Source organism: Leptopilina heterotoma, unplaced genomic scaffold (genome assembly GCF_015476425.1).
Source record: "Leptopilina heterotoma isolate Lh14 unplaced genomic scaffold, ASM1547642v1 Lhet_103, whole genome shotgun sequence".
Lineage (NCBI taxonomy): Eukaryota > Metazoa > Arthropoda > Insecta > Hymenoptera > Figitidae > Leptopilina > Leptopilina heterotoma.
Window position 1 is genome coordinate 779,868 of NW_025110818.1, and position 13,961 is coordinate 793,828.

The 13,961-nt window shown below is 25.7% G+C and overlaps 2 protein-coding genes across 2 annotated transcripts; both read right to left on the reverse strand.

The window, feature by feature from the left end:
- Positions 1-2,271: 2,271 nt before the first annotated feature.
- Positions 2,272-7,244, reverse strand: LOC122501053 (protein Red). The gene is made up of 3 exons (XM_043610287.1): positions 7,070-7,244; positions 5,615-6,113; positions 2,272-3,873 (listed from the first exon to the last, which is right to left on the reverse strand). The coding sequence occupies exons 2-3, from the start codon at positions 6,098-6,100 to the stop codon at positions 2,788-2,790; spliced, it is 1,572 nt and encodes a 523-aa protein (XP_043466222.1). The 5' UTR covers positions 6,101-6,113; positions 7,070-7,244; the 3' UTR covers positions 2,272-2,787.
- An 897-nt stretch (positions 7,245-8,141) lies between these two features.
- LOC122501059 lies at positions 8,142-13,695 on the reverse strand. Its single transcript, XM_043610301.1, has 4 exons — positions 13,393-13,695; positions 11,354-13,327; positions 10,785-10,983; positions 8,142-8,839 (listed from the first exon to the last, which is right to left on the reverse strand). Exons 2-4 carry the CDS (start codon positions 13,319-13,321, stop codon positions 8,556-8,558), a joined length of 2,451 nt encoding a protein of 816 aa, XP_043466236.1. The 5' UTR covers positions 13,322-13,327; positions 13,393-13,695; the 3' UTR covers positions 8,142-8,555.
- Between the last annotated feature and the right edge of the window lie 266 nt (positions 13,696-13,961).

Consider the following 13,961-nt stretch of genomic DNA (forward strand, 5'->3'; position numbering starts at 1 on the left):
CACTTCAATTATTTTGATAAATTTTAACAGAATAGAATAGAATTTTATTCATTAATGTTACAAATTATTGTTTCACATCCTCTTCCAGCCTTTGGTTTCTTATTCACACTTACATAAACATATAATATAAAATATTAATATAGTATATAAATATATATATATATATGTCAATACACAAAGAAATTATAAATTACATTTACATTAATACTCTCTTACGTAAAATTGTTTCTAGTTCATTTAGATTCTTACACAGGTTTTTATCACAATTGCCTTTCAATCCCTCAATTAGTCTACTCCTCCAAAGTTCCTTTGCACTTTTGCCTCTCCAATCTTGCCACCATGTTTTGGAGTCTGCTTTTAGCTCTTGGAGAACGGTATCACATTGGACTACGTGTTCCAAAACTTCTTTTTCCGACCTGCACCCTCTGCAGGATCTATCTGTAAAGCCCTTTTTCTCTTCTTTTATTGCATTTCCACATCTCCATCTAGCCCAGCCCTCTTTTTGACTTTTTGACATATCTTTCCTCCCCCAATATACCTCCATGTTTATTCCTTCTTTAATTGATTTGTAATATTCACAAAAGGACGATTTATCCACCTTTGACCAGTCCGTTTGTACGTCTTGTTCCAATTTAACTTTAATTAGCTGCCTAACTCTTGCCTCGACTTCCTCCACTGGTTTCCTATCCCACAGTTGATTAATAATCTGACCGTCTCCTAGACTCTTCAAGCACCGTTCCAAATCTTTCCCCCACTTGGATGAATTGTTGTTCTTAATTGCCCTAATTTCTTCCATCAGACACTTCCTTACCCACCTGTTTTCTTCCATTTTGTATATTTGATAAATTTTAACAGAATTGTTCGCTATAATTCAATTGTTTACAAAAATTTTAATAAAATTCTTCGCAAAGAAAATTCAAATATTTTTATAAATAATAAAATACTTCACAAAAAATCAAATTTATTTCGAAATAATTAAATTCTTTGTTAGAATTTAAATATTTTCATGAATAATACAATTTCTCTAAAGAATTCAATTATTTTTAAAAATTCCAATAAATTCTTTCACAAAAATTCAATTATTTTTGTAAATTTCAATAAAAATCAAATATTTTCTTAAATTTAAAAAAAATTATTCCCAAGAATTGAAATATTTTCATAAATAGTAAAATTTTCTAAATTGTTGATAAATTTCTTCAAAAAAATTCAAATATTTTTAATAAAATTTTAATTCAATTCCTCGAAAGAATTTAGTTATTTTTAAGAATTTTTAGCAAAAAGTAGAATATTTTTAAAAATAAAAAAAATTCTCTAAAGAATTCAATTATTTTAAAAAATTTCAACAGATTTCTTTCCTAGAATTCAATTATTTTCATGCATAATAAAATCATTCCCAAGAATTTAATTATTTTCATAAATAATAATATTCTTCATTAAAACTTAATTATCTTTATAAATTTCAATCAAATTCTTTGCAAAAAATCAAACATTTTTATAAATAATAAAATTTCTCACGAAGAATACAATTATTTTTATAAATTTCTATAAAAGTATTCGCAAAAATAAAAATTTTATAAATAATAAAATTCTTCGTGAAAATTCAATTAATTTCATGAATTTAAAAAAATATTCCCAAGAATTTAAGTATTTTCAAAAATAGTAAAATTTCTGTAAAAAAACAAGAATTCAATTATTTTCATAAATTTTAATAAAATTTTTTCGCTAGAATTCAATTATTTTCAAAAATATTAATAAATTTCTCCTAAGAAAATTTAAATATTATAATACAATTTTAATTAAATTCCTCGAAAGAATTCAATTATTTTCAATACAATTTTAATAGAATTGCTCAAAAAATTCAATTTTCTTTAAAAATTTGTCGAAAATTTGTTTATAAGAATTAAATTTATTTTAATACAATTTTAGTTAAATTTCTTGATAGAACATTATTGTTTTCAAAGCCATTAATTAAATTTTACCTAACAATTCAATTATTTTAAAGATCTTAATAAATTTCTTCGCAAGCATTCAATTATAAATAATTTTACTCCGTTTCCCTCGAGATAATGTTTTGAAATAATTAGTATTTTCAGATACAATCACATTTCCATTTTTATTGTAAAATTCTTTAATTTTACATGTTTTTTAATGCAAATTTTTCTAAAAGACGAAATGAAAATTCTATTTTTTTTCAAGGAAACATATTTTATTTTTTACATTTAGAATGCGAAATTCTAAAAAAAAGAGATTAGAAATTACTATCTAAACAAACATAATGTTTAATTATAATAGTTATAATTATTTATAAAATAATTAATTTAGTGAATTTCTTTAGTTACCTTTTGAATTAATTTGCAAATATTTTAAAACTTGTTTGAATCAATTTGCAAATATCTTGAAACTGGTTTGAAACAATTTGCAAATATCTTGAAAATCATTTGAATCAATTATTGCAAATATTTTGAGACTCATTCAAAGTAATTTGCAAATATCTTGAAACTCATTTGAATCAATTTGCAAATAGTTTGAAACTCGTTTCAATCAATTTGAAAATACTTTGAAAATCATTTGAATCAATTTGCAAATAGTTTGAAACTCGTTTAAACCAATTTGCAAATATTTTGAAACTCGTTTCAATCAATTTGCAAATATTTTTAAAATCGTTTCAATCAATTTGCAAATATTTTGAAAATCATTTGAATCTATTTGCAAATATCTCGAAACACGGTTTTGAATTAATTAGCAAATTAATATTATTTTGAAACTCGTTCGAATTAATTAGCAAAATTAATATCTCGGAACTTTAAATTCAGGCGCAGAGTCAGCGCTACTCGATGGTTTTCGTTTATTCATAATATTCTGAATCTTCTGCCATTCACGATCCAATTCGGCCTTTTCATTCTTTTCCTTATTGAATTTTCTCGTTCGCCGTCCATCAGCCATTTTCACGCCATATTGAAAGGCCGCTTTCGGAAGTGCCTCCTTATTATTCATATACTCGCTGTACTCCTCCGGTGTATCGAAATCCCATCTTCCAATCGGTCCCTTCTTATTGCCAAGATCCATTTTCGTGTAATCCACTTCATCGTCAGAGTCATCAATCGCGTCCTGCATTTCATCGAGACCAGGATAACATTCAGCATAGCCCTCCGGTTCGGTGGCAAATTTACTCAATATCGAACCAGCTTTTGAAATTTCCACCTGCTGACTCGAAGTACCGACAATACTTTGTGCAATCGCCATTGGAAGTCTCGGCGCACTGTGTTTATCGCTCTCGATTTCGGAATCGTGCGGCTTATCGAAATAGGTTGATTTCTTTTTCGATTTTTGATGTGAACTACTACTACTGCTACTTTTCTCCATTGTTGGTACATAATCGCCGATGTCGCCGTAAATACTGTCGTCTTGCGGTGGTTTTGGCGCGATATCCATTTCGTTCATGTCGTCGAGACGACCCTTTTTCTTTCCCTTTTTGCCGTGTCGACTACCTTGACGTAGATATGACAATATTTGGGCTAATTTATTAATTACTATGTCGTTCGTCGTTAGGGTTGGAGTTGTATCGACAGTTGGCACATCCGCCTTGCTGCGAATTAATGTCGTTGGAATGTCAACTTCCGCATTCTCGTCGTCCAATTCGATTACGTAGGCCATACGACCGGGGATAAAGAGTTCATTGCGTTCAATTTGCTTCGATCGCATTGTCATTATTGTTTTGTAAATATTGCGACCGACTTTTGTTTTAAATTGCATTTCGTCCTCTTTTTTCTTCACCTCCTTTGGTTGCTCTTCCTTCACCACTTCTTTCGGTTTCACTAGTCTCTCCATTTCTTGCTCCTGTTCTAGTTCTTTATTTTTTATTTCACTCCGCACCTGGAAATAGCAAATTGAAGATTATAAATCAAAGATAATAATTAGAAGTAGACAAATTAGAAATAAAAAATTAAATTAAAAAAAATAATATTTTTGTTAAAAGAAGATACATATAAGAAAGAAACAATGCAGGGTTGCCTATACAAATTCAATTCGTATTTCCATGACTTTTCTTTAACTTCTAGATAAAATTTTGACGTTTCCCAGATATTTTTAGCTATTAATATTTATTTATTATTTTCAGAAATATTTTAAAAATTCTTCGAAAGAATTCAATTATTTTTAAAAAATTCTAATAAAATTCTCGACAAGAATTCAATTTTATTATTTTCAAAAATTTTATTAAAATTCAATTCAATTATTTTGATAAATTTTAACAGAATTCTTCGCTATAATTCAATTATTTACAAAAATTTTAATAAAATTCTTCGCAAAAAATTCAAATATTTTTATAAATAATAAAATTTTTTGTGACAATTCAATTCTTTTCAAAAACTTTAACAGAATTCATCGTTAGAATTCACTTATTTTTAGAATTCTATAAAATTCTTCACAAGAATTCAATTATTTTCATAAGTAGTTAAATTTTTGAAAGAAAATCAATTATATTTTAAATTCAAGAAAATCCTCCGTAAGAATTCAATTATTTTTAGAAACAATAAAATACTTCGTGGAATTTCAATTATTTTCATAAATATTAAAATTTCTGTAAAGAATTCAATTATTTTTAAAAATTTAATAAATTCCTTCGCTAGAATTCAATTATTTCCATAAATAATAAAATTCTTCGTAAGAATTTAATTATTTTTATAAATAACAAAATTCTTCGCAAAAAATTAATAATTTTCATAAATTATAAAATCCTTCGCAAGAAATCAATTATTCTCATAAGTTTCAATAAAATTCTTTACAAAAAATCAACTATTTTTATAATTAGTATTATTTTTTTAAAGAATTCAATTATTTATAAAAATTCAATAAAATCATTTGCCAAAATTCAATTATTTTTAATAAATTTTAAGAAAATTCTTCACTAGAATACAATTAGTTTTTTAAATACTAACATTAATCGCAGGAATAATTATTTATTTATTTTTAATTTAATTTATACGAAATTCTTCGAAAGAATTCAATTATTTGTTAAAATACTAGTAGAATTCCTTAAAAATTCTATTATTGTAATAAATAAATTTTTTAAAACTAATTTAAATCTTTAACAAATTCACTTATTTTTAATTTGATTTTACAAAATTTTAATGAATTTGATAATTTATTATTAAACTTTTTTAAAAGTTCCATTATCTTTGAAAAACTGAGTTTAAATTTTTAAAAGTTAATCTTTTACATAATTTTAAATGAAAATATGTCAAAATTAAATAGTTTTTTGAATGAATATTTAATTGCTGTTAATTCTTTCGTTAAATTTTTGCTTTAAAAAAAACTTTTGAAATTCAATTATTTCTGAAAATTGCCAATAGAATTCTTTTCCAAATTAAGTATTTATAATTTTAAGAATGTTATTCTAAAATATAATTATTAAACATTTTAATTATTTTCAGAAATAGAATATCAAGTGAAAAAAATAGTTTTCGACACAAAAAATACAGAATTATTTTTGGTATCAATGTTATTTTTCCAGCATGTCTTTTTGATAAAAAAAATTCCTGTGGCAACCCTGGAATACAAAAAAAAAATGAAAACTATATGAAATACAAATTTTCTAATAATTGTAAAAAGAAACCTTTTGCAAGAGGGCAAAATCGAGACCCTTCACTAAATGAGTGTGTTCCATGTCACCACCCAAGAATTTTGAATTTTGAATCATTTCACGACGTCGCTCGGCAGCGTCCATTCCTGATTGTATATCAGGAGCAACGGCTCGATAAGCACTTGTTGTATTCATTGGATCTTCTGGTTGATAATCCTGACTGACACCCGAACGTCGTTCCTTTGCTCTGTCACGATATTTTTCCGCTAATTCAGCCATTTTATCTTCCTCTTGTTTCTTTAGTTTCGCATAAAAACTCTTCTTCTTTCGACGAAGTTCACCGCGATTATTGCCACTGATATTCGGTGTTTGCGCTGTTTTTGCACTTGCATCGCGAATTGTGCCAGGAACCGATGCTGGTGTCGACGATGGAGCCGAAGCTCTTGGTGTCATCAGTAATTTTCGAAAATCATCATTCGTCATGCGGACCGAAGCCGAAATATCCTCTTCTTCTGGCATTTTTTCTTTTAATCTACAAAGACAAAAAATTATAATAAAATTCCTTGAAAGAATTCAATTTTTTAAAATATTTTAACAAGAATTCAATTATTTTTTTAGTTTATAAAGATTTTTTCACTAAAAATAAAATATTTTCATACATTATAAAATTTCTATAAAGAATTGAATTATTTTCAAAAATTTTAACAGATTTCTTCGCTAGAATTCAATTATTTTCAGAAATAATCAATTTCTTCGCAAAAAATCAAATATTTTCATAAATAATAACATTTTTCTAAAGAATTCAATTATTTCCACAAATTTCAAAAGAATTCTTTGCCAGAATTCAATTATTTTTATAAAAACTAAAATTTTTTGCAAGAATTCAATTATTTTTAGAAATAATTATATTCTTCGTAGAAATTCAATTAAAACAATGAATTTTTTAAAATAAGAAAAAGAAACAAAGGAAATTAAAGAAACTGACAATTCTTTATTTGGCAGTTCTTTCAATTTTCTTTTTTTTAAATTAATTTTATGGAATTTTCTTTGAATCTTTACGAAAACAATGAATTCTGATCATTCTGTTCAATAAGAAAAAGAGGAAAGGAAATCAAGAAAATTTCGTAATTTAATTACGAATTAATTAAAGTATTGATTAAACTATTAGTTCAATTAAAGTAATTAAGGACATTTTATTATAAAGTAAGTTTTTTATTCATGCTTCATAAAATTAAAGAAATGTTTATTCAGTGTCAAAATCAAAACAAAAATTGGATTTCGAAAAACTGTCAAATTTTCCAAAAGAAGAATTTAAAACTTAAAAGAAGGTTGAAAGCTTTTTATTTAAAGTAAAAAAAGTGACATAATTAGTAAAATTGATTTAATATTCGAATAAAATAACTCCAAACACTCAGGAAAGGTAAAAATAAGAAAAAAATGACAAATATAGGTTATGTTCGAAAATAAAATAAAATCAAACGCACTTACTTGTTTTACAACTAAAAGATAATTTTTTCGTATCTAATCGATTGTCCTTTTATTCCTGCTGATAATTAAATATCAAATCTTTCCATAACTTCGCAAAATAGGACAATATTTCTAATTAATCTAATCAATAACACCAAAGTTGACGTACATATTGTTTTCTGCTCGATTTTCATTTCTGACAATCGCCACAAGAGGGACAATTTTTATTCAATTTTTCCCGCTTGTCCTTTAAAAAAATTAAATATAAATTAATTATAATAATTAAATATTTCGATTTTATAAGTAAACACCTAAAATATGAGTCCTGGAGTTTAAAATAGTTAAAAATTATCGAAAAACTTATTTTTCTAAAGAACAAATAATAATGATAATAATTTTTAAGAATAATAATTTTTATCAATGAATAATTACATTTTTATTTCAATAGTAGTAAAGTTTCTATATATAAAAATTGTAATTTTTATACAATGAATAATTACAATTACTTGTATATTATAACATTTTTTTTTTCATTTTCTAAACATTAAGAAGAAAAATAATACCAAAATAATCGAAATCGTTTGCGAAAAGAAAATTTTCTTGTTTCACTACTGCATTGATAAATTGAAAACAAAATATCAAAATATAAATTGATTTCCTGTTCATTTATAAGTAACACGTATACGTAATTATTTATTTTATATTTAATTACAGGTAACTTATTTTTTCTTTCCAGAATATTTTTCACTAAATTTACAAATCTATTCACAATTTTATTCGTATTACTTTTTAATAAATAAATTTTGTTATCAATTCAACAAAATTTATTACGATTTTTTATTTTTATATTTTCAAAAAAAAGGAGCAAAGAAAAAAATACTACAAAAAATTATGCGAATGTTACACAAATAATCAAAACGAATTAGTCATAATTAACATGCCTATAGTTAACATAATACTAAAAATTTAAGCAAAATTATAATAATGCTTTCAAAATTTTATCAAAAATATGGTCCAATGTTTTTTCTTTAAATAAATTGAAAATAGAAGGTATTTTCAAAATATTTGTAAAAATAATTTGTAAATTTAAGCAATCCATCATAATTCAATTTCGATTTGAACAAAAAAAAAATGTACATTCAGTTTAAATGTAACTTAAAAAGTTTTTGTCTATAAAAAATATATTGACTAAAAAAAAATATGTGTAAAAAAAAGAAACACATTTATATCGCATATATAGTTGCTAAAGGTCTTTGAATTTCAAATAATTTAAAAAAAAAAAATAAAAATAACGAAACTATTTTCATTTTTTTTTAAAAGATTACAAATCTTTTGGTTGCTTTGGGAAAATTTTAATTTTTTTCCCTCTGCGTCCAATTAAGATTACTGTCATTTAAAAATAATTATAAATTATAACTATTTATGGAAAAATTATCATTTCTAAAAGACAATGAAGACAATTTAATTTACAGCGAGACAGAGAAAAAAAACAGAAGAAAATTACTTCTCAGTGACTCTTCATTGCTTTTAAAACAATATTTTTTAATATTTGCGTTTTCGGATCGTCGAGAAGTGGTAAAATTGTGTGTCCATCGTTATTTCGAATACTTGGTTTTGCACCTGATGCCAATAAGTGACGGGCCAGGTCGATATGTCCATTTTCAATTGCATGGAACAATGCTGTTCTTCCCGATCGTAGATCTTGTAAATTTATATTTGCCCCAGCGGCAATTAGGGAATTTATTGCATTTGAATTACCTCGTACTGCACAAATGTGAATAGCGCCAAATCCTGAAAATTTTAAGATCATTGCGATTATTTACAGGGACGAATAATATTATAATAAAAATTATTAATTAATTTAATTCATTTAATCAATTAATTGAAGTGAATTTCTGAAAATTCTTCCTCGGCAAATTTCTATAATTTTTTCGAGACCGAATTTTTTACTCAGCGAAATTTTCTTTCCATCTAATTCAAAATTAATGAAAAATTTCGCTATATCGAATTTTTATTTAATGGAATTTGTATTCATCACAATTTTTATTTATCAGAATTTCTATTTACTCCAATTTTTAATTAGCCAAACATCGATTTATTCCATTTTTTATTATAATTTTTATTTAATTCGTAGCAAGAATTCAATTATTTTCAATACAATTTTAATCAAATTCTTTGGAAGAATTCTATTATTTTTATAAATGTTAATAAAATTCTCTGAGACAATTCAATTATAATTTTCTTAAATAATAAAATTTCTCTAAAGAATTCAAATAATTAAAAAATTTTTTTTTTGAATTTTCAAAACAAATCAATTAATTTCAAAGAATTTATTTAAATAAATACTTAACAAAAATGATTTATTTCTAAAAATAACAAAATTATTGCAAGAATTCAACTATTTTAATAAATATATAAAATTCATTGTAGGAATTCAATTATTTTCATAAATTGCAATCATATTCTTCACAAAAAATCAAATATTTTCATAAATAGTAAAATTCTCCACAAGAATTCAAATATTTTGAAAAATTCGATAAAATCTTTGACAAGAATTCAATTATTCTCATAAATTTCAATAAAATTCTTCTAAAAAATCAAATATTTTCATTAGAATACTATCTCTAAAGAATTCAATTATCAAATATCTTCAAAGATAGTAAAATTCTTTGCAAGAATTCAATTATTTTCAGAAATAGTAAAATTCTTCGTGGAAATTCAATTATTTTCATAAATTAAAAAAAAATTCTTTCCAAGAAATTAAATATTTTCATAAATAGTAAAGTTTTTTTAAAGAATTCAATTATTTTTAAAATCAAATATTTTCATAAAAAATAAAATTTGTTGCAAGAATTCAGATATTTTCATAAATAATACATTTTTTTGCAAGATTTCAGATATTTTTATAAATTATAGTAAAATTTCAAGAAAGAATTCAATTATATTCAAAAACTTTAATGAATTTCTACGAAACAAATCATTTAATTTCAAAAAATTTGTTTATATATTTTGAAAAAATTAAATTATTTTTAACGATTTTAATAAATAGGTAATAATTCTTTGCAGAAATACAATTATTTTCAATATTTTAATAAATTTCTTAGTTTAATAATTTCAATTACTTTCATAAATACTTAATTTCTTCGCATGATTTCAATTATTATCATAAATTTTAATAAAATTCTAGGAAATAATTTAAATCTCTTCATAAATAATAAAATTTCTCTAAAGAATTCAATGATTTTGAATATTCAATTATTTTCCCAATTAATAACATTCTTCTCGGGAATTTAATTATTTTCAATACAATTTTTATTAAATTTTGATAGAATTTTCGAATTATAAGAATTTTTGATAACTACAAATCCTGTTGAATGGAAATTATGCTAAATAAATATTTGATAATCTAGATAATCTTTTGTAAAAATATTCGATGAAACAAAAATCCAGATAAATATGAAATCAGTTAATTAAATGTTCTATTGAAATACAAATAAATAAAAATAAATAACAATAAAATAGAAATTTCTTTTTATAAATTTGGAATTTCCCATTTGCATGGGAATTCCATGATCAAACAATGAACTATGAAGCAAAATAGAATTCAATGACAATTCAGTTTTTTTTCATTTTTCAATTTTTCCCCGACTTGTAGAAATCCTGAATTTACTTTTAGAAATCAAAACAAAAATGTTAAATGATTATTATTTTAGTTATTTTGAATTTCTTTATATACCTTCGACATCCATCGAATCCAAAGCAGTCTTGCAGGCATATTTTATCAGTTGAGGTAAAAGTGGAGAAGAATTTTTACAGGCAATTAATAAAGCTGAATCGTATCCCACCTCCTCTGATGTTGGTTTCGCTCCAGCTTCCAATAAACAATTTACAATTTCCGGATCAGCATCCATTTTCATTGCCAATTCCAAACTCGTCTGACAAATTAGAAGCAAAATTAATTTCCTCGTGACAAACTTTAATTAAATTATAAAAAGTATTTTTCCTGCAAATATTAGTTTAAAAAAAAACTTTCTCAGTTTTTTTTTTAATCAACAATTTAGAAAAAAGTATTTTACCTGCAAATTTAGTTTTAAAAAAACTTTGTTCAGTTTTTTTTAATCAAGAATTTAGAAAATAAAAATTTGTGAACAAAAAATATTGTTTTCTGGGTAAAAAGTATTTTCTTACGAACGTTTATCATTAAACGACGTGAACTTCACCCACCGTTAAATTAAGATAAAAATTAAAAAAAAAAATAAAAAGGCAAATAAAAATAAAAATATTATTAAAATAGAAAAAACTTACTTTATTATCGTAACTCTTGGCGTCAATATTATTCTTGGTCATCGGGAGAATCATCAACAATCTCTTGACAGCTTTAATATCATCTCGAACAATCGCCTTGTGAAGTCCCGTGAATCCATCCTCATCACAAATCTCCAATGATTTGATATCATTAATAATTTGCATCTGTACACGATTCATTTTCTCAACACTTTGAATTGGCCTCTCGAGGACATTTTTAATTTTCGTCATCTCCTGCTTATCATTTGAATCAATATCCAACTCCATAATCATTTTATCCAATTGCGATGAAAAATTATTCTCCTCCTCATACTGCTTTATTGGATTAACAATAGAATTCAATGATTTAAAAGCAATTGTACCGTCTCTCATTATTTTGTTTATTCTCTTGATTCCCTTCTCACTTTTTTTCACCTCAATAAACTCCTCACATTCACGTTCCAAATTACCAAAAATATCCGTTTGTGTTGTTGTATCACGCACTGAAATTTCATTCGACGGTGGACGAATTGGAATTTGTCGTTCAATTCCCAATTTACATGAGGCGAGAATTTTCAAAGCCTCATCGCGTAATGTTTTATCTTTCACTGAAGCCAAGGCTCTTTCAACGATACTTATGTCAACCGATTGATTGAATTCAACATCCTCGGAATTCTCCTTTCTCTTCTTGTCCGAATTCTTCCCCTTGGCGCTTTTTGCCAATTTTCCCTGTTTCGGTGAATCTGACTCCAAATTGGTGAAATCTTCCTCACTCGTTGTTAAACTGCTCTCGGATGATTGTCGTCGATTTGTCATTAATTTCTTATTTGAAGAAACTTTCGGTAACATTACCATAACATTTTTTTTCGTCAATGTGTACTCGAGTTTTTTCCATTCACGTTTTGGCTGTTGTTGTTCACTCTCATTTTTCGGTGAATCAATTTTTTCATTTTCCAATTCATCTTCACAGTCCTCGTCCATATCGCCATTTTTATAACCCGACAAACCACTGGTAAAATTTGGATCGTTGATTTCACTTGGTTTTAAATTGAGAGTTAAAGATTTTAATTTCACTGGTTTTAGAGAAATGGGTTTACCTGTTTTTGTGATACTTTTCAAATAAGGATGCTCCTCGGGTTTGAGATAGAGTAATTTTTTTGAATTCTCATCCGTTGGATGTAAATGTTTTGTACTTATTGTCGGTGGTTCGAAGGGTGTATTGGAAAATATTGTCTTGATCATTTGTTTGCCTTGAATTATTTTCGAGAGATCGTCAGCTGGGAGTTTATTTAATGAGACGTTGCTAATTATTTTCACTTTACTTGACAAATCGTTTTCTAATTTATCAATTCTTGGTTCTTGGTAAATTGAACCTGGATATTGAACATCTTTCATTGAATAAGAAACAATTGGATCGTTTTGTGTACTTGTGACAATATTATCCGAATCATCTTTCGAGGTTAAAGCACTTGTGGGGATGGTAATTAATTTTCTTTTTTGCACTTGATTCTTAAAGTCAAGGAGTTCGACTTGAAATTCACCGAGATCTTTCCCATCCGGACTTTTTAATTTTAGTGTTTTTAATTTACTGACACCATTGTAATTGATTGCTAGAGAATTTGACATCGGATTTGTCAGTGTTTTAATTTTTGATGAATTTGGCGATGAGAGACTTCGGTTCGTTCCACTTAAAACTTTGTCGGAAGAAATTTGATGAATTACTTTTTTATCCGTACACTCGACTAGTTGAACGTTTTTTCCTTTACTTATTTTCTTTCCCACGTCGATTGTTTGTGGTTCGGTTTCGATAGTTTTTAACACTGTCATCGATGGCGTTATTGTATGTTCTTTGGATACTGGTTTATGACCCGATACCAAACCAGGAAAATGTACAGGTAATTTAAATTCTCGAACACATTCCGAAACGTGCATTGCCGCATGTTTGTTTATACGTCTCACTTTCGGAGGTGTTGGCTCCAAGGAGTCCATTTTTTTCTAAAAATAAAGAAAGGAATTACTTCTTAAAATAAAAATTTCAATTTTAGTTAAAATTAACTTACTATTTCTTAGAATTGTCGTTTCCTTTCCGTTTGATACAAAGGGGGTAATTACAATGAGGATAACCTCAAAATACACGCTCCATAAACAAAGAGTTTGTCAATTATTTTTCTCCATTTTTAGCCGTTTTTTCTTATTGACAATATAATTATCTTCATTTGATTATGTTCTGGCATTAAGAAAAATGTTCTTTATTGTTTTATAATGAATCAATTCACTTTGTTAAATGAATTTTGTAGAACGGGACATCCCTCGTTTTGTTAGCAATGTTATTTTTTAAAGTTCAACCATAAACTATAGGTTATTTTCATGGTATTTTCACGAATTCCAACTTTACTATTGAATCGGGAATCCCGATCATCTATTTTCATGAAAGTTTCGGGTTGTTTACAATTGTAAACATTGTTTTCATTGAAGTATAAAGGTTGGTTAATAGTTTCTGAACTATTATTGAGAAGTTCGCTTTTTTCCCGCCAGGGGAGAATTGACACTTAGGGCGGGTTTTTCAAAAATTGCGAAAATGTTTCGCAACGATAATTATGATGTTAATGCAAAACATTTATTATAAACA

Excerpts from the sequence above, each read along its gene's own strand:
- LOC122501053 (XM_043610287.1), bottom strand. The coding sequence starts at position 6,100 with ATGCCAGAAGAAGAGGATATTTCGGCTTCGGTCCGCATGACGAATGAT. Across the intron at positions 3,874-5,614 it reads ATTTTGCCCTCTTGCAAAAG|GTGCGGAGTGAAATAAAAAA; the intron begins GTTTCTTTTTAC and ends TGCTATTTCCAG.
- LOC122501059 (XM_043610301.1), bottom strand. The coding sequence starts at position 13,321 with ATGGACTCCTTGGAGCCAACACCTCCGAAAGTGAGACGTATAAACAAA. Across the intron at positions 10,984-11,353 it reads CCAAGAGTTACGATAATAAA|ACGAGTTTGGAATTGGCAAT; the intron begins GTAAGTTTTTTC and ends CTAATTTGTCAG. Across the intron at positions 8,840-10,784 it reads GGATTCGATGGATGTCGAAG|GATTTGGCGCTATTCACATT; the intron begins GTATATAAAGAA and ends TAAAATTTTCAG.